Source organism: Lampetra fluviatilis, chromosome 63, assembly GCF_964198595.1.
Source record: "Lampetra fluviatilis chromosome 63, kcLamFluv1.1, whole genome shotgun sequence".
NCBI classification, from domain to species: Eukaryota; Metazoa; Chordata; class Hyperoartia; order Petromyzontiformes; family Petromyzontidae; genus Lampetra; species Lampetra fluviatilis.
This window is the reverse complement of record NC_136337.1, coordinates 4905324-4926225: the sequence shown is the minus strand read 5'-3', so window position 1 is coordinate 4926225 and position 20902 is coordinate 4905324. Positions and strand designations below refer to the sequence as shown.

General features: G+C 56.3%; 1 protein-coding gene across 1 annotated transcript in view; it reads left to right on the top strand.

Annotated features, from left to right (window-relative positions):
- LOC144951636 (protein CBFA2T1-like) overlaps window positions 1-20304 on the top strand; it is a 54277-nt gene extending 33973 nt beyond the window's left edge. Inside the window, exons 5-12 of the mRNA XM_078881927.1 lie at window positions 12949-13373; window positions 14754-15226; window positions 16376-16461; window positions 16840-17173; window positions 17718-17786; window positions 18549-18739; window positions 19553-19862; window positions 20267-20304. Coding sequence (XP_078738053.1) covers window positions 12949-13373; window positions 14754-15226; window positions 16376-16461; window positions 16840-17173; window positions 17718-17786; window positions 18549-18739; window positions 19553-19862; window positions 20267-20304 — 1926 coding nt within the window. The remainder of the gene's footprint in view (window positions 1-12948; window positions 13374-14753; window positions 15227-16375; window positions 16462-16839; window positions 17174-17717; window positions 17787-18548; window positions 18740-19552; window positions 19863-20266) is intronic.
- The last annotated feature ends 598 nt before the right edge of the window (window positions 20305-20902 follow it).

The window sequence follows — 20902 nt, the reverse complement described above, 5'->3', positions numbered from 1 at the left end:
AGCTTCGTCGTGATCGTCATCATCATCATCACCAGCATCATCGTCGTTATCGTCATCATCGTCATCATCAGCAGCTTCGTCGTAATCGTCATCATCGTCATCATCAGCATCATCGTCGTGATAGTCATCATCAGAATCGGAATGCATAAGAGGTTTTTTTGGGGGTTAGATCGTGTGAATATATAAATGTGTCGTTAAACCCGCCACCACCCGGCACAGCCAACGAGTAAGGGTTGTCACGTAAACAGAACGTGGCCAATTCGTCACTAGTACAGCACCAGTGTATAGTGTAATGTGTAGTAGTGTATAGTGCAGTGTGTAAGTGTAGTGTATAGTAGTGTATAGTGTAGTGTATAGTGCAGTGTGTAAGTGTAGTGTATAGTGCAGTGTGTTAGTGTAGTGTATAGTGTAGTATACTAGTACAGCACATTGGTGTGTTGGAGAGCCAAGCCACGACATTTACAATCTGAGTTCGACGTTTCACTCGTAATCACAACCAGCATCATCAGGCGACAGCCAGATGTGTGGAATTGGAATATTTGTTTATACCGCAGGAGGAATCCAATGGGCTACAAAGCTCTTTATTTTCACAGACGACCAGTCGGGCGCAGGTCAGAACGTCACAACAGCAAATAACAAAAAAAACACAACAATACGATGGGAGTGCAATGTAAACAAATCACTTAAATATGTATTTTCAAATAAAACTAAACTAATCTTTATTTTTATCTTACTAGGCAAGGCCCATGATGATGGCCTTCTCGTTTCCGAACGGCGGGTACTATTCGTATATACATATATTCGTTTCATGGCTAACTCAAGCGTGCTAATTAACCGGGGCTGCCCGCCGGTATCGAACCGCGACGCTCTGCAAACAAAAAGGTCGAACGCCCCCTGCGTCTGAGCCCTGTCAGCAAGATCACTGCAAGCCGCGGCATGAGGATAACGACAGTGACCATCGCGGTTATCAGCGGCGCCGACGTGCTGATCGAGTAACCTCGAATTACAGAGTCCAGCCTTTTGTCAATTGTGCCCGGCTACAAAGACAAAGATCCCCCAGGTAGAGCCTTTAACAGACTCTTGGGGCAAGTGTCGTTACCTTGCCGATCTCGTCGAGGCGGGCATAAAGCCCTCGCCGCGCGAACTCCGCTCATCCTCGCCAGCAAAGACCGTCACAGATGACGCCCACGGTCACGTGTCCTCCTGTGTGGCTTCTGCAAGAGGTTGATCCCGGCCTTTCAGAGCCACGTGGTGGGGATTTAGCCAAGACCCCCACAGGTCGCACACAAAACGAACCGCGATACATCAACCGTCGTCACGAGGACTCCGCTCGTCATCATCATCATCAGCAGCAGCAGCAGCGGTGCCCAGCGTCGAACAAAAGCGGTAGTCACCGCGCCATCGCGCGGCGCTTTCAGATGCGCTCCTGCGGCCGTCTGGAAAGTTCTGTTCTCGAGAAGCACCTATGCAGTGCCGCAGGGCACGCGAGGGGGCGGGTGGCGAACAGCTGCACGCCCTGCCGCCTTTGTCTCCCCAGCGCTGACGTTTTACGCACACACACCGCTGAGTCTACCTAGGAGAAGCACAAAGACAAGTACAAAGATCCCCCGTATAGCCTTCACGGACTGTAGGGGCAAGTGCTGTTAGCGAGCACCTATAAAGGCCGGCACGGCAACACGAGGGGGTGGGTGGCCAACACCACGCCCGGCCGCCTTTGCCTCCCCAGTGGCGATGTTTACACATCGCACCGGGTACTCATTTGAGGCTGAGTCGACCTAGGGGAGGCCCAGGACCGGTTCAGATAAATCGTTACCGGTGTTGGCAGACGTGAGCGGGAATCGAACCCGGGTCGCCGGGTTCGTAGCGCAGCGTAGCGCTAACCGCCGCGCCACCGCTCCCCGCACACTCAGCCCCGTGCAAATACAACGATCACCCACCTCCCCCACCCCTCCCTATTGGCCTTCCATCCAGCAGCGGATCGACCACGGCTGAAGGTGCTGATGACGTTACACACACACACGATGCCCGCGCTGCTGGCACGGGCATCTGGGCGCAGCTGTCCCGAGTCGCGTGTTTTTGTTTATCACGAAGCGGTAGGGGGTGGGTGGGGGTGGGTGGGGGAGGGTGGGGGGTGGGTGGTGGGTGGGGGAGGGTGGGGGAGGGTGGGGGGTTGCGAGGGGGGAGGGTGGGGGCTGCAAGGGGGTGGGGGGGGGCTGCGAGGGGGAGGGTGGGGGGTGGGTGGTGGGTGGGGGGAGGGTGGGGGAGGGTGGGGGGTTGCGAGGGGGAGGGTGGGGGCTGCAAGGGGGTGGGGCTGCGAGGGGGAGGGTGGGGGGCTGCGAGGGGGGCTGCGAGGGGTGGGGGCTGCGAGGGGGTGGGGGGGGGCTGCTAGGGGGTTGGGGCTGCGAGGGGGTGGGGGGGGGCTGCGAGGGGGTTGGGGGGGGGCTGCGAGGAGGGTGGGGGGGGGGCTGCGAGGAGGGTGGGGGGGGGCTGCGAGGGGGTTGGGGGGGGCTGCGAGGGGGTTGGGGGGGGGCTGCGAGGGGGAGGGTCGGGGGGGGCTGCGATGGGGAGGGGGTATTTGTTTATGTTTATTTTTCGCAAATTCCAAGAACTGCAAGGAAAACATCTGCCCCTGCTGTGGCCTCCTGCGGTCCTCTGCACGCGCGCGCGTGCGTGTGTGTGTAGTGGGGAGGCTATACGGGGGATCTTTGTCTTTGTTGTTGGGGAGCGGTGGCGCAGCGGTTAGCGGTGCGAAGCCAAGCCGCGACCCGAGTTCGATGTCCGTTCGCGGCCAACGCCGCTGAAGAATGCCCGAACCCGCCCTGTGCCTAACCCCCCCCCCTAGGTCGACTCAGCCTCAATTGAATACCTGGCGCGGTGTGTCGGTTGGGGACGCGGTGCTGGCCACCCACACCCTCGTGTGCCGTGCCGCCCTCGTAAACAGCACTTGCCCCGACAGCCTGTTGAAGGCTATACGGGGGACCTTTTTCTGTGTGCGCACACGTGCACGCGCACGCGCGCGTCTCCAGATTTCGTTCTCAAGCTGCGAGTCGCCGTGATGCCGCTCGCACTGCGCGGCAGATGCTGGAAATTTCGTTATTTATTTTATTATTCTTTTATTTCACATTCAAATAAATAGTTATTCGTTTCGTTTTTAAATAAATAATCAATGGTTATTATCTGTAGCAGGTGAGCAAGCCTCACCTGCTACAAATGACAGCAGCTCCACAAAGTGGCGGATCATCATCATCATCAGCATCATCCGCGTGGACATTTATAGCAGCAGGCAAATAAATAACTCCCGAAACGCGTGGTGGGAAAAAAACGTAGGACCCGGACAAAAATCCACGCGACCACGGGGAGAGAGAGAGAGAGACGCACGCAGACTCCAAATATACAGCAGCAGGCGTCGTCAGATTCGGGATCGAACCCAGGACCTCCTCCTGTATACCAGGCGAGGTAGTTAACATCTCCTAGCCACCGTGATGATGATGATGAGAGAGAGACACGCAAACTCCAAATATACAGCAGCAGGCGTCGTCAGGGTCGGGATCGAACCCACGACCTCCTGTATACCAGGCGAGGTGGTTAACATCTCCTAGCCACCGTGATGATGATGATGATGAGAGAAAGAGAGACACGCAAACTCCAAATATACAGCAGACGTCGTCAGGGTCGGGAACGAAACCCACAACCTCCTGCACACCAGGCGAGGTAGTTAACATCTCCTAGCAACCGTGATGATGATGAGAGACACGCAAATTCCAAATATACAGCAGACGTCGTCAGGGTCGGGATCGAACCCACAACCTCCTGCACACCAGGCGAGGTAGTCAACATCTCCTAGCCACCGTGGCGATGCCTCCTGTGTCCGTCACTCGAGGCCTCATCGCAACCCTCATGTGACGACGCAATGCCCCAATCCACAAACATGGAGGAGACATCACAGCCATTCACTCCGCTAGCCCTGACGCTTGACCACCTGAACGTGCCATTGCAGTTGAAGCTCTGCATCTACATCAGGCATACGAAAGAAGATGAATTGTCCACCACGAGCAGTATCCACCACAGACAGCGTCCACCACAGGAAGGAGCTGAGTATATGTCCTGCTTGTACTATAGGCACACACACGCACACACGTCCTGTATATTGTCATAGGCGATTAATATCACGATGGCTATCGTTCAGTGATCAGACGCAAGTACACCCGTGGCTGTAATCCACTTGAACATCGCTTCCTCGTGCCACAGCTCAGGATGGTGACCCGCGTGACCTCCGAGGTCAAACCCCTTCTCGCACATCGCCGGGAGCATTTGCTCAGCCACTACCACCAACCACCACCACCAACCACCAACCACCACCAGCCACTACCACCAACCACCACCAACCACCAACCACCACCACCAACCACCACCACCACCAACCACCACCACCACCAACCACCACCAACCACCACCACCACCAACCACTACCACCCACAACCAACCACCACCACCAACCACCACCACCAGCCACCACCACCACCACCAACCATCACCACCAACCACCACCATCCACCAACCACCACCAACCACCACCACCAACCACCACCAACCACCACCAACAACCACCACCAACCACCACCACCACCACCAACCACCACCACCAACCACCACCACCACCAACCACCAACCACCACCACCACCAACCACCAACCATCACCACCAACTACCACCACCACCACCAACTACCACCACCACCACCAACCACCACCAACTGCCACCAACCACCACCAACCATCACCACCAACCACCACCACCAACCACCACCACCAACCACCACCACCAACCACCAACCACCACCACCACCACCAACCACCACCACCACCACCAACCACCACCACCACCACCAACCACCAACCATCACCACCAACCACCACCACCATCCACCAACCACCACCAACCACCAACCACCACCACCACCACCAACCACCAACCATCACCACCAACCACCACCACCAACCACCACCACCAACCACCACCACCAACCACCAACCACCACCAACCACCACCACCACCACCAACCACCACCACCACCACCACCAACCACCAACCATCACCACCAACCACCACCACCATCCACCAACCACCACCAACCACCAACCACCACCACCACCACCAACCACCACCAACCATCACCACCAACCACCACCACCATCCACCAACCACCACCAACCACCACCACCTCCCAGCGAAGGTGATTCTCCTGCTGGACAGAGGAGAGAGTGGGGAGGAGACGATGCCGATCGCGATAAGTTTGCGACGCTAAATGAGATCCGTTTTGATTGCCCTGAAAATCATGCAATGCGGTGTTGCAAAGCCATGACCCCCCCCCCCCTCAACCAATAGGAATCGATGCCAAAGAGCTTCATAGCTCATCGGATTCCTCCAGTACACGGCGACACCTTGACTTTCGTCGCTTCGCCGTTTTCAACGGTGACCACATTTCAAATTTCGTCCACGTGGCTCTCCCCTTTCGTCCGATTTCATCCCCAAACCTTCCACGACGATTCGCGCCACGCGACGTCTTGTTCGTTCAGTCTTTGAGTAGAAGTCGCTCAGTGAGCAGCATCTCTTGTATGTGTGTGTGTGTTCACGTGTTGATAATACTGTACTTATTTCTGTGATTATACGGTGAACAATTCATCGTCATGTTTGTGATAACAGTATAATACTACAGTCTTCATAGTTTTTTTCGTGGTTATAAAACACGTGCACAGTATTCATACTGTGCTCATTTTTGTGATTACTGTAAAATACTTATTTTTGTGCTTGGATATATTCATAATGGGTCCTTAGTGTGGTAATAGCAAAGCTAAGAGAACCCATGAGGTTTTCAATTTGCAAGAAGAGCTTGGCATAGTCAAACTTAACGAGCAAGGCTAAATCAAGGCTCCGCTTTAACATTCGTCCCTGCTCTGGTCCCTAATCAGACGAAAGTAGGACAATGTATTCCTGTACATATTTCGATTCTGTAAGATCCATCATAGAGGTTTCGTTTTTGCGTTAGGTCAGATCGCGTAAAAACAGTGTTCAACATGCCGCCGATTCCGATTCACACAATACTAGCGTCCACCCACTTACTGCACGAATGTCGAAACTTCTTTCGCACCGTACGCAGCTGACCAACCACGCTAATCGGAGCCGCACATTTCCACGTTGGTAAGCCACGCTGTTGAACAGTCTCGTGCGTGTGATATCCAGGTCGCTTCTGAAAAACAAACACATTCCTGCGGAGGGAGCTGGTAGGAACGTTGGGTTGCTCGGTCAATGGCCAGGGTCAACGGCGGCGTGCTGTATTCCGCAAATATTGGCTGACTGTGAGGGCGGGCACAAGCCGGCGTGAGTAGGTTAAACGTTGAGTTTTATAAGGGCACCACGGGGTGACCAGCCCCTCCCCACCCAGCCCCACCCCTCCCACCCCCACTCAGCCCCACCCTCCCCACCCAGCCCCACCCCTCCCACCCCCACCCAGCCCCACCCTTCCCACCCAGCCCCTCCGTAATCTCCCCACCCAGCCCCTCACCACCCAGCCCCTCCCTGCACGACGGACGGACGGACACAATAATCCCCTGTGGGCTGGTGTAACCAGGAGGTTCCAACCAGTAATAGCTATGTATATATACAGCTCAGTGGGCCTTACCTGATAAAGTAAAAAAAAGACGTGTTCATAGTTGTAATAGTAAAATTATCTAGGCAACGGTAAGCCACACACGTATATATATAAATGCACGGTTGGGTTTGTTTTCTCGTAGCTATTGTTTATATTTGAAGACCACACCTCATCCTGCAGCCCAGCTTGAGGTTTGCGTTTCTTTTTTTATTTTTGTAAATTGTAAATTGCTTCCAGATTCGACTCTGGTCTAGGCTCGTCTGCGCACATACACGGCACACACACAGTGCACACACACACAGACGTGCACTCACACGCGTAGGCTCACATTCACGCAAACACACACACGCACACGGGCACCCACATTCATGCAAACAAAGACAAAGATCCCCCGTATAGCCTATAACAGACTGTTGGGGCAAGTGCTGTTAGCGAGCACCTATGAAGGCCGGCACGGCACACGAGGGGGTGGGTGGCCAGCACCACGCCCGGCCGCCTTTGTCTCCCAAGTGGCGATGTTTACACACCGCACCAGGTACTCATTTGAGGCTGAGTCGACCAAGGGGAGGCCCAGGACCGGTGCAGATAATCGCCACTGATTTTGGCCGTGAGCGGGTCGCCAGGTTCGTAGCGCAGCGTAGCGCTAACCGCTGCACCACCGCTCCCTACAAAGATCCCCCGTATAGCCTGTAACAGACTGTTGGGGCAGTTTGCACTCGCACGCAAACACACAGATGTGCACACACACGCACACACACACACGTGCACACACGCACACAGCGGACTCACACGCACACACACACGCACACACAGGCTGCGCGCTCACATGCATGCAAATAAAGACAAAGATCCCCCGTATAGCCTTAACAGATTGTCGTTGCATGCAAACACACACACAGACGTGCACTCACACGCAAACACACACACACACGTACGTTCACACGCAAACACACACACGCATGTACTCACACACACACACACGTGCGTTCACAAGCAAACACACAGGCACACGTGCATTCACACGCAAACAGACACACACACGCGTGCGTTCACACGCAAACACACACACACGCGTGCACTCACACAAACACACGTGTGCACTCACACGTAAACACACACGCACGCGTTCACACGCAAACACGCACACACGCGTGCGTTCACACGCAAACACACACACATGCACACGTGCGTTCACACGCAAACACGCACACACGCGTGCGTTCACACGCAAACACACACACATACACACGCACGCGTTCACACGCAAACACGCACACACGCATGCGTTCACACGCAAACACACACACATACACACGTGCGTTCACACGCAAACACGCACACACGCGTGCGTTCACACGCAAACACACACACACACACACGCGTGCGTTCACACGCAAACATACGCACGCGTGCACTCACACAAGCACATACACACGTGTGCGTTCACACGCAAACACACGCACACACAGACGTGCACTCACACGTAAACACACACAGGCATGCGCTCACACGCAAACACACACACACGCGTGCACTCACACGTAAACACACACACACACACCCATGCGCTCACACGCAAACACACACGTGCACTCACACGCAAACACACACACACGCATGCACTCACGCAAACACACACACGTACGCTCACTCGCAAACACACACACACGCGTGCACTCACACAAACACACACGCATGCACTCACGCAAACACACACACACGCGTGCGTTCACACGCAAACACACACACGCATGCACTCACGCAAACACACACACACGTACGCTCACTCGCAAACACACACACACACGCATGCGCTCACACACAAACACATACACACGTGTGCACTCACACAAACACACACACACACGTGCACTTACACGCAAACACACGCACGCACACACGTGCACACACACAAACACACACACACGCGTGCGCTCACACGCAAAGACAAAGACCCCCCCCCCCCCCCCGAATAACCTTGAACAGACTGTTGGGGCAAGTGCTGTTAGCGAGTAGCACCTTCGAAGCCCGTCACTGTGGACTGTGGCACACGAAGGGGGGTGGATGTTGGGTATCCAGCGACGACGCAGACACGAACGCCCCCCACCCTCACCACCGCTACCCTCCCCACCCTCCCAGATCCACGGGACATGATTCTTAGAAACGACAGCGTTTGCAATGAACCAGATGTTTAGCTGGACAGCCTCGGTGGAACCCAGAGCGCCCTTCCCACACCGCCCCCCCCCCATCGCCTAATTACCGCCGGGGCCGCGGCGCGCTAACGCAGTCCAGACGCTCGTCGCAGCAGCAGCAGCGAGTCGCGAATTCCTTGCTCTGGGGGGATACACGGGAGGGGAGGGAGGGGGGTGGAGGGGAGGTAGGGAGGGGGGGAGGGAGGGAGGGAGGGGAGGGAGGGGGGGAGGGAGGAGAGGGAGGGGAGGTAGGGAAGGAGGGAGATAGGGAGGGAGGGAGGGAGGGGAGGAGGGAGGGGAGGAGGGGAGGTAGGGAGGGAGGGAAGGGAGGGAGGGGGGGGAGGGGAGGGAGGGAGGGGGGGGAGGGGAGGGAGGGAGGGAGGGGAGGGAGGGAGGGAGGGGAGGGGGGGAGGGAGGAGAGGGAGGGGAGGTAGGGAAGGAGGGAGGTAGGGAGGGGGGGAGGGGAGGAGGGAGGGAGGGAGGGAGGGGAGGAGGGAGGGGAGGAGGGGAGGTAGGGAGGGAGGGAAGGGAGGGAGGGGGGGAGGGGAGGGAGGGAGGGAGGGGAGGGAGGGGAGGGGGGGAGGGAGGAGAGGGAGGAGAGGTAGGGAAGGAGGGAGGTAGGGAGGGGGGAGGGGAGGAGGGAGGGAGGGAGGGAGGGAGGGGAGGAGGAGGTAGGGGAGGAGGGGAGGTAGGGAGGGAGGGGAGGTAGGGAGGGAGGGAAGGGAGGGAGGGAGGGGAGGGAGGTAGGGAGGGGGGGTTGGAGGGGAGGGAGGGTTGGAGGTAGGGAGGTAGGTAGGGAGGGAGGGGAGGGAGGGGAGGTAGGTAGGTAGGGAGGGAAGGAGGGAGGGAGGGGAGGGAGGGTTGGAGGGAGGGAGGTAGGGAGGGAGGTATGGAGGGAGGTAGGGAGGGAGAGAGGAGAGGGAGGGGAGGGAGGGGAGGGAGGGGAGGTAGGGAGGGGAGGGGGGTAGGAGAGGGGGGTAGGAGAGGGAGGTAGGGGAGGGAGGGGAGGGAGGGAGGGAGGGAGGGGAGGGGGGTAGGAGAGGGAGGTAGGAGAGGGAGGTAGGGGAGGGAGGGAGGGAGGGAGGGTTGGAGTGAGGTAGGGAGGGATGGGGGTAGGAGAGGAAGGTAGCTAGGAAGGGAGGGAGGCGATGTTAGCCCCCATGGGTTGTGCCCAGCCGGCCCACTGGCGTGTTTGCTTCCCCTACCCGATTTGACCCGGTGCTGGGCCTCCCCTAGGTCGACTCGGCCTCAAAATAACTACTCGAGCTGGTGCGGTGCGCAGTAAACACGCCCTCGCAGGTGCTGCTCGCTAACAGCACTTGCCCCCGAAAAAAAAATCTGTTGAGGCTATACGGGTGATCTTTGTCTTTGTTCAGCCAGCTTCCACCCCATCCCCCGCCCTCACCCCAAACATATTTCGTAGATATGGCTAAGAGATCATACAAGCGCGCTCACTCTCGCGTCTACGCGTAATGCACAGCTCGTGAATGGGGTTGGGCAAACATCGAACCCCCAATGCAGGGACGGCAGAACTCGGGCAATTGTTCGTAGAGCGCCGGTTCTGGCCGCACTTGCCAAGCGCGTGTCCATGGTGCCAACTCTCGCCCTCTGTGCGAAAGCTGCCCAGCGCGTGACTAACCCTAAGAGAATAGATTACGACGTTTCGATCGCAACACAGGCAACCGTCATCAGGTGACACAAACACAGCAGGCCAACTGCTACGTCAGCAGTTGCGTCAGCAGTTGCTGTCTTTGTGTCACCGGATGACGATCGCTTGCGTTGCGATCGAAACGTCGTGATCTATGCATTTTCTATCCACGGGACTTTATCGAAAGAACCACAGAGTATGGATTCCTGCAGTCACGAAAGCTTCAAATCAAGATTAACCCTACGAGATTGTTTTGAGATGCGATTTGCATACATTATGCAAAACGGTGAACTTTATATATTATGGGAACCTCATTTGCCAGTAAAAATATGATAATTGGTTTTTTACCCTTCTATCTGGCAACAAAACTGACACCTTTTTACAAGGAGTCATGTTTGCATAGACCGCAATACCTGCAGTCATAATACAAACAAAAGACATAACTCTGATAATGTGCACTGTCCTTGAAGTTGATTGGTCCACAACCGAGACAGCTTTCCTTAGAGCCTAGTCTTTTGGCGTCATCTGGTCCAACCCATGTGGCACATGAGAGGATGGCGATATTTACACACCGCAACAGGTACTCATTTGAGGCTGAGTCGACCTAGGGGATTGCCAAGGACCGGTTCAGATAATCGCCACTGATTTTGGCCGTGAGCATGTCGCCAGGTTCGTAGCGCAACGCGCTAACCGCTGCACCACCGCTCCCCAAGTCCAACCACCACCACAACCACCAGCACAACCACCACCACAACCACCAGCACACATGAACTGTGTTTGCTTTGGCGCTGCCGAGAGGGACATGTGTTCCTGGGTTCCGTAGCCCGAGGAGGGCCAGGCGCGTCTGCAAAATATAAAATCGGAGATAAATCAGAAACACGTGTTCGGCAAACTCTGCCGGAGCGAGGTGAGCTTTCTCAACTCGCTCCGCATAGCGTCCAGGTTATCGTTGTTATTATTATTATCAACGCTCCGACTGCCAGTACCGGTTATCATTGAAATGTTATCTTTTTCTTTGCCACTTTCTATTGTATTAGGGGTGAGAAAACGTGTGTTAGCGCGCGTGTTTTATATAAGAGACATTACGGGGGAGGCGTGGTGCAGCGGTTAGCGCTCTGCGTGTGCTACGAACCCGGCTAGACCCGTGTTCGATTCCCGCTCACGGCCCAACTTTACTGATGATTATCTAAAGCAGTCCCGGGCCTCTCCTAGGTCGACTCAGCCAAGTGCGATGTGTACAAAGAGTTGTCACTAGGAAGACAAAGGTGGCGGCCGTGGTGGTGCTGAACACCCACCCTCTCGTCATCCGTTCTGGCCTTCGTAGGTGTCCGCTAACTGCACTTGCCCCAACAAGCTGTTCCAAGCTATATGGGGCGTCTTTGACTTTGTCTTCAAATGAGATGTTACGGGGGAGCGGTGGCGCAGCGGTTAGCGCGCTGCGTGCGCTGCGAACCCGGCGAGAGCCGTGTTCAAGTGCCGCTCACGGCCACGATCGCCCCGTGACAATTATCTTAGCCGGTTCTGGGTCTGCTCTAGGTCGACTCAGCCTCAAATGTGTACCTGGTGGGGTGTATAAACATCAGCGCTGATGTTTATACACCCCAGGCGTCCGGGTGTGGTGATTTCTGGCTTGGGACCCACCACCTCGTGTGCCGTGCCGGCCATCAAAGGTGCTGCTATTCACTAACAGCACTTGCCCCAACAGTCTGTTGAGGCTATACTAAGGGGGGGGTCCATGGTGGCATGGTGTTAACTACCTCGCCTGGTATGCAGGAGGTTCTGAGTTCGATCCCGACCCTGACGATGCCTGTTAAATTGAGTTTGCGTGTTCTCCCCATGACCACGTTGGTTTTCCTCTGCGTAAATCAAGTTTTTCCTTCCGTGTTTACAGACATGCGTTTCGAGTATTTGACTGCTATGAATTTGCCACGCGATGAGTCAGCTCGTTATCATTTCTTGTCCTCCGATGGGCACGGTTGGCTACGTACGGTGCGAAATAAGTTCAACATGCATCCCTACATGTGTCTTTCCGTGGCAAAACGTCTAATAAGACCCCCTACTAAATTAACATTGTAAGCTAGGCAGGATTAAACGGCACGTGGACAGAGTGACAGCGCGCTTGGACCACGCCCCTCCCGGACACGTGATCGGCGCTGGACGTCGCCAGACACGGCGTGGCGTGGTGTCCGATCTTGGAATATTGCGGTGTTGCACGTGGTGGTGTGCACACGCTGTCTGAGGTGTGCACGCGCTGAGGAGTGCACGTGGTGGCGTGCAACGCGGTGGAGTGCACACAAAAACCCCCCGATCCTTTTGGAAGTCATCATGGGCCAACGCAGTGCTTTCTCTGTGTCGCACAAGAGCATTGGGGAGATGCGCGTCAAAATAACGTGGAGCCACCAGACTGGTGGTGTAACATTTGTCTATCGGCGCGTGGGTGTGCGCGTGCGCGCGCGCAGGCCAATCTGCCTCTCCTCCAGCGCGAGCTGCTGCAATGCGCGCGAACCGCCAAGCTGTCTCCGGCTCAATACCTGGCGCAGAACCAGTTCCTGCTCCTTGACGTGGGCATCCCTCCTGCTCCTCCTGCTGCGCCGCTAGCGCCCGGCGCGGGAACCTCGTCCCACGGTGGCGGCACGATGGCGGGATCTCACAACCACCACCACCAGCACCACCACCAGCACCACCAGCAGCACCACCAGCAGCACCACCACCAGCACCACCCACCGCACCACGGGACCGCAACGATGCCACACCACCACCACCAGCAGCAGCAGCAGCACCACCACCACCAGCAACAGCATCAGCAGCAGTCACCGTCACCTTTCGACTCTGCCGAGCCTCTACTGGAGGTCAACGAGAATGGGAAGAGGAGCCTGAGTGACAGGTGAGTGTGGGAGGACGAGTGACAGGTGTGAGGGCGAGGGGGCAGGTGAGGATTGGGGGACAGGTGAGGGTGGGAGGGTTGGGGTGAGTCATCCAGACGATGATTCGGCTGGTGGCATCTTCTGTCCTCTGGGCGGTCATGCATCGCCGGATTTATACATGAGTATAGTCCTCTATACTAATGCATAGAGGACTACGTATAGAGGACTGCAGAGCTTGGGAAATTGTTGATAACACCGGCTCCTCATTGCGTGGCTGCTGCTGCCATCCCCGATAGTCTGTGGTTCCTCTTCACGCCTTTGTGTCTTCCTCTCTCAAAATTAATTGGTTGATAACACCTGAATGTATTGTGGACTGCAGAACTTGGGCAATTGTTGGTAGCGCCGGTTCCTCATTGGGTGGCTGCTGCTGCTGCCTTCCCCGCCCGTCCGGTGGTTCCTCCTCCTCGTGGTGCCTTTGAGTCGCCTTTTATCTACGAGAGCGGAGGAGCAGATACTGTGTGTCGGCAGTGCGGCGTTACAAGTTGACATCATTATTGTCAGAATTATCCAGTAGTGAATTTGCATAATTGGCCACAGGTGTAAGCTTCGTATATTATCATTATGAGCATGGACATTGTCTGAGAAAGCTGAACAAAAGCTCAGAAGTGCGCAGAGAAGTGTGGCGAGGCGCGCGCTTGGAATTACGAGGACACGTGCTATAACTATTATCATTGGTTTTTTACCCTTCTATCTGGCAACAAAACTGACACCTTTTTTACGAGGAGTCATGTTTGCATAGACCACACTACCTGCAGTCATAATGCAAACAAAAAACATAACTCTGATAATGTATGCACTGTCCTTGAAGTTGATTGGTCCACACCCGAGACAACTTTCCTTAGAGCCTAGTCTCACATGGGTTGGACAAATGAGGTACCAATGGTGCTATAACTAAACTAACCAGGTAAGGCCCACTGAGCTATGCAGCTCTTTTTAGAAGTGACCTGGCCACAAATGATAGCTCAACGAAGTGGCTTATCAAGTGAAAATATACAGCAGTCAAATACTCTAAAACGCATGTCGATTCTCAATATGGAGAGGTGAAACCGGAGGACACGGAGATAAAATCCGCGGGACCACGGGGACAGAGACACACAAACCCCAAATGTACAGGCATCAGGATCGGGATCGAACCCAGGACCTCCTGCATACCAGGCGAGGGAGTTAACATCTCGCTACCGCGGTGCCTCAGGCACGCCGTTACACCATCCACCGTGAAGGCGAGGAGCAATTCGGTCGGCGCTTTGGCGGGCGTGTCTTGCGCCCGCACCGTCGTCGCTGCCCGCCTGCGCCCAACTAACTGCTGCCCCCCCCTTCCCCATTGCCGCCCTCCACCACAGGGGCAGCCGGGAGAATGGGCTGGGCCACGACGCGCCGAGCAGCAAACGCCTGTGCCCTCCGCTCGCTCCCCCACCGCCGTCCATCGGCGGCGGCGGCGGCAACGGGCCGCCTCTCAACGGCTCGGCCGCTTCCTCCCACAATGCCCTGGCCGCTCTGGCTTCTCCGCTGGCTCCTCCGTTAGCCCCGAGTGGCGGCGGCGCAGGGGTCGCGGGGTCGACGGCGCAGCGCCCGGCGTCGAGCGGAGGGGTCCACGGCCAGTCGGCGGTGGTGGGGCTGTCTCAGCCGGCGACGTTGTACTCGCTGGGCGGCGGCAGCGGTGGGCACCACAGACGGGCGGAGGAGATGGCGCACGGAGGGAGGGCGGCACACAACATCCCGCACGGAGGGGCGGCCATGGCGGCCTCGCCGTCCGGGCTCTACCGGGACGCGGCGTGCGAGATGCGGGAGCACCGGGAGCGGCACCACTCGCTAGGTGAGGATGTCTAAACTATAAAACTAAAATTTTACCAGGCAAGGCCCACAGAGCTTTACAGATCTTTTTCAGAAGCGACCTGGCTGTCACGAATATTAGCTTAACGAAGTGGCTTATCATCACGATGTCGATTCCAAATGTGGAGGAAAAAATCGGAGACCCGGAGAAAAATCCTTGCGACCTCAGGGAGAGAGAGAACATGCACATGAAAGCTCCAAATATACAAGCATCCGGTTCCGGATTGAACCCACGACCTCCTGTATACCAGGCAAGGTAGTTAACATCTCCTAGCCACCGTGATGATGATGAGAGAGACACACAAACTCCAAATATACAGCAGCAGGTTCCGGATTGAACCCACGACCTCCTGTATACCAGGCAAGGTAGTTAACATCTCCTAGCAACCGTTGCAACCCGACAGTAGCTCCCGCGTTGGTTGGTGACAGCGCTGCCGCCGCCGCTGACGTATTCTCTGGATTATAGACGCTCCGGGGAAGTAAGACACCGACAAAGCCCCAAGCGAGCTTTGGGGGGTTTGTTTTGAGAAAAGGAAAGAGTGTCTTGTAATCGGGAGATCATGGTACTGGTTAGGCAGAGCTGACCTCCGCATGGTTACATTGTTACTTGCTAACCCCGTGCCCATACTGGACATCGGTGATAAAGAGCTTCATAGCTCATCGAATTCTGCCTTCTCCGGCAGTCTAAATAAAGATTCTGATCATGGTTGTGAACGCGCTGCTTTTACAATGGGGAGAGACGTCTTCCGGGAGATGATTCCGAACAATTATCACGAAACACATATTCTGGAAGATAAGGTATTTGCTTCGGAGATATGTCTACCGGGGGATGAACGGGCTATGCTGGTCTACATCAGCAGCTTCCTGATATTAATTATAACGTTAAACTATAAAGCCGCGTAACTGTCCTTCCCCGCACCTCCAAATCGCACGGTTGGCTGCATATGGTGCGAAAGAAGTTCAATATACATGCATACGAAACTAAACGCTCTCTAAAGTCTCTGCCATAAAAAAAATGGCGTCTCAACTTGCCGCCTCGCGAGTCGCAAATACAGATGATCGGGGTCAAAGGTCAATGAGGGCAGCCATGACCCCATTCACATTTCCTTCTCCATCTCTCTCTCTCCGCCAGCCCTGCCCGTGTCACGTCCCGAAGAGGTGATCGACCACCGCTTGACGGAGCGTGAGTGGGCCGAGGAGTGGAAACACCTCGACCACGTAAGCATGGAGGGTGGGTGGGTGAGTGCGGGTGGGTGGGTGGGTGAGTGCATTATAGGTGGGTGGGTATTAGTGGGTGAGTAGATGGGTATGGGCGAGTAGGTGGGTATTGGTGGATGGGTACTGATGCGTGGATGAGCATGGGTGGGTATGGGTCGGTGGGTGGGCATGGGTGGGTATGGGCGCGTGGATGGGTAAGGGGCATGGGTGGGTATCGATGGGTGAATGTGTATTAGTCGGTATGGGCGAGTCGCAGTTGGAGACCCACACACCCCGCTACACCTTCAACACTACCTCCTTGTTTCCACGATACTTGGAACACGCGTACCGCTCCCAAATTAACGACTCCCTCCGTCCCACCCACCGACCCGCCTACAGCTACTCTCCTGCATCCTCGAGATGGTGGAGAAGACGCGGCGCGCCATCTCCGTCCTCCGCCGCTGCCAGGAGACCGACCGGCAGGAGCTGGCGCGCTGGGTCCGCCGCTGCTGCTCCGAGGAGGCTGCCGACCCTCCCGGCGCCAGCGCCAGCGCCGGCCCCGTCGGCAAGAAGAACGGCCTGGGCCACGTCGCGGTCGGAGGCTCCGGCTCCACGCTCGGCTCCGTGTCCGGGATTTCCAAGCAGCAGCAGCAGCAGCTGCAGCAGCTGGCGCCGGTGGTGGCAGCCGTCCCGTCGGGCGGGCTGGCGTCGACGGCGTCGCTGCTTCTGCTGGGTGAGTCGGAAGCGACCGGTGCCGTAAAAGCGGATCTCGTAGAACTGCATCAGAGAGGCTCTTGGGAAATAAGACTGGCGGAGGAGGCTTGCCTTTCTATCGTGCGCAGAGCGGAATTAACATCTCAACCTAGGTGACCACCAGCCCCCCCCCCCCCCCCCCCCACAATGGTAGCAGACCCTGTACGGCACAAGTTGAACACGGCACCAGGGTGGTGGCACGTCTAGCCGCTGGTTGCCGCGGTTTTATTCCTCGCAGGTTAATGCCGTGGGTTTGTGAATGATGAACACTAAACAGGGTGCCGTCCGCCGCACCACAGTGGACGGTAAAGATCCCGTGACATAATTTGGCAAAGGAGCGGGCCGTCACGGACCACAAGCGTCAGGGTCAAAAATATCCTTTTTTTAAATATATAACACCGTAAATTACTCAACTGGTAGATCACACAGCAGGATCGCCCCCGTTACTGTGAAACTAGACCGGCCGCGTAGTGTACGACAGCTTTGATTTGATTTTAAGGTATCATCTCATCGCTTCGTTTCAGACACGCACCAGGAATTCTTGTCGAGGCCAGGAACGCGCTACATGCCCGAAGATATCTGGAGAAAAGCAGGTGAGGACATTTGCGGGCTAATCTGAGAGCGTAAACAAGAGCTTGTGGATTTCCTACGTAGGCTCTCAATGGGCATATGAAAACCAGACGATGCTAAAGATTCCTGGCTCCCATCTTGCACCATGAAACTTCTGGGCCACAAACCCTACACTACATCATCCACTGCACACAAAATATTGCAGCAGATGGTACAGATAACTTGATGACAATGATGATGATGATGCTGCTGATGCAAAAATGCTAAATTACGAACTCTCCGGGCAGTGTGCGGCGATTGTGGTCACCACCCAGAGCAGAACCACGGAACGAACTACAGATACTCAATGCCCCGATTCGCAAATACGAAGGAGGGATCATCGCAGTGATGATTCACAGATACGTAGGAGGAATCATCACAGCGATGATTCACAGATATGTAAGAGGATTCATCACAGCGATGATTCACAGATATGAAGGAAGGATCATCACAGTGGTGATTCACAGATATGTAGGAGGGACCATCACGGCAATGATACAGCACTCTGCCGCTACTCCTGATTTAATCGCCTGGCTCGTTAACCACCTCGGTGTAGAATCACAGCTATGGCCCGATATCAACATCAGCCACGCGAAGAACAGCGGTGACAACGGCGATGGTGATGACAACGATGACAATGTAAACAACGATGACAGTGACGACAACGGCGATAACGACGACGACAACGGCGATGGCTGCGACGATGACGACGACGACGATTATTTCTCCCCGCGTGCGCCGGGCAGAGGAGGCGGTGAACGATGTGAAGCGGCGGGCCATGTCGGAGCTGCAGAAGGCCGTGTCGGACGCCGAGAGGCAGGCGCGCAGCACCATCGAGGGGGAGCGCGCACGCATGGAGCGGGCGCTCGCAGATGCCAAGCGGCAGGCGGCCAGCGACGCCATCGCCATCGTGGCGCGGCAGGATGACTCCAGCGAGGTGAGGAGGTGGACGAGGAGGAGAGGGGATGACAGAGGTCGCAAACGGGTTTGGATTCCTTACCCGTACCCGGCCGCACCAGGGTCGCAAATGGGTACCCGTACCCGGCCATACCCGTACCCTACCCGTACCCGGCCGGGTACGGGTAGGGTACGGGTATTGGGTACCTGATTGCGACCTCTGGGATGAAGCTATGTTGCAGGCGCGGGTAGGTTGATTCTAGGAACTTGAATTGTGAGAAGAGACAAGACGTTGGGAAATGAGTGACAAACGGTTACTCACCAGTTACTCACGGTCTACCCGTACCCCTACCCGGCCGCACCAGGGTCGCAAACGGGTACCCGTACCCGTACCCGGCCGGGTACGGGTAGCCGCGTATCGGGTAGGGTACGGGCATCGGGTACCCGGTTGCGACCTCTGGGGGAGGATGAGGTGGACGAGGGGTGGGGGAGGGGGGGTATGATGGAGGAGTTGGGGAGGAGGATGAGGGATGGGGGAGTTGGGGAGGATGAAGTGGAGGGGGGGGAGGAGGAGGAGCAGGAGGATGAGGGGGAGGGCGATTAGGAGTGAGGGGGAGGAGGTGGACGAGGAGGAGAGGGGAAGATGAGGTGGACGAGGAGTGGGGGAGAGGGTGGGTGGTTAGGATGGAGGAGTTGGGGAGGATGGGAGGATGAGATGCAGGTGGGGGTAATGGAGGAGCACGCACGCATGGAGTGCTCGCAGATGTGTACTCAGGGCGCGTTTAACTCAGGGCGTGTACTCGGGCTCATACTCAGGCTCGTGTACTCAGGGCGCGTGTCTCCTCGCCCGCAGAGCTGCTGGAACTGCGGCCGCAAGGCGAGCGAGACGTGCTCGGGCTGCAACACGGCACGCTACTGCGGCGCCTTCTGCCAACACAAGGACTGGGAGCGCCATCACCACGTTTGTGGGCAGCGGCAACAGCAGCAGCAACCACAAAAGGAACAACATCGTCATCATCAGCAACAACAACAACAACAGCCCAAGGTTGAACCATCTCCACAACCCTCAGCTGACCTCATCGTTCAAACGGCCGGATCGGTCAAGGGAGGTGGAGGAGGAGGAGGAGGCGGTAGCAGCAGCAGCAGCAGCGGCGGCGGCGGAGGTAGGGTTGGTGGTTCACCAGATGATGGGGTTATCGCCGCCGCTGTCTCTGCCCCGCCGCCGCCACCGCCGCGACCCGACTCGCCGATCGTGGTAGAGAGCGCAGCCGCAGCTTCTCGCTGAGTTGTGGGCTCCTTGGCCCCGTTCGCCCGCACGACGGCGGCGGCGGCGAACGATGTCTGGCCGCCCACTGGGCCCACCGATGTCTGGCCGCCCGCTGGGCCCACCGGGAAATTAACTCGTTACGTTGTAAACAAACAAACAGAAACCGCGTGCAGCAGGGTTGTTTTTTGTTGTTGTAAGGGCTTCAGCTTTTTTTTATTTTACACACTTCCATCAATTTGTTGTGGAGGAGAGAGATGTTCGTTGTTGCTATTGTTGTTGTGGAATCTTGTTGCATTCTAGGAAAGGCTCAGGAGGCTGTGGACAAGGCCTCGGCCTAGATTTTGCATTTCCATGACAACGAAAAATTCTCCCTCCCGACACTCTCCACACAGGTGGGGGGCGAGGTGGGGGCAAGGTGGGTGGGGGGGGATGCAGGGAGTGGGTGGGGGGGTGCAAGAAAGTGGGGGGCTCATTCGCCAGACGCGGTCTCCTCAACAATAGGCCGCTCTCGGTGAAGGGGGGGGGGCATCCCCCAACACTCAGAATAATAAAATTAATTACGAGCGAGAAGAGGCTTTGAAGAAGAAGAAGACACAACAACAACAACAACGAACAAACAACAACAATGCTCGCAAGCAAACGACGCTCTACCTGATGATGTTGCCACCCCGATGGCGGTGACCTCCATTGGCAATGTCACAGACATCGCCGCCTCTGTCAGACTTTGACGAGGAAGAGAATCGTGAAAAAGACGGCGGCCTTCGTGCCACTCAACTTGCGCGGAGGGGTCGCGAACGTGGTGCGGGGGGGCCATGGCTTTTGTTTTTAAGAAGAAGGCGTTCAACTCTGCGACTTCTCCACCAGTAAAAATACGGAGCCGAACCAGCCCTCCATCCCTCGCCCCCTAAACTCAACATTTTGTATTAATCGTGCTTG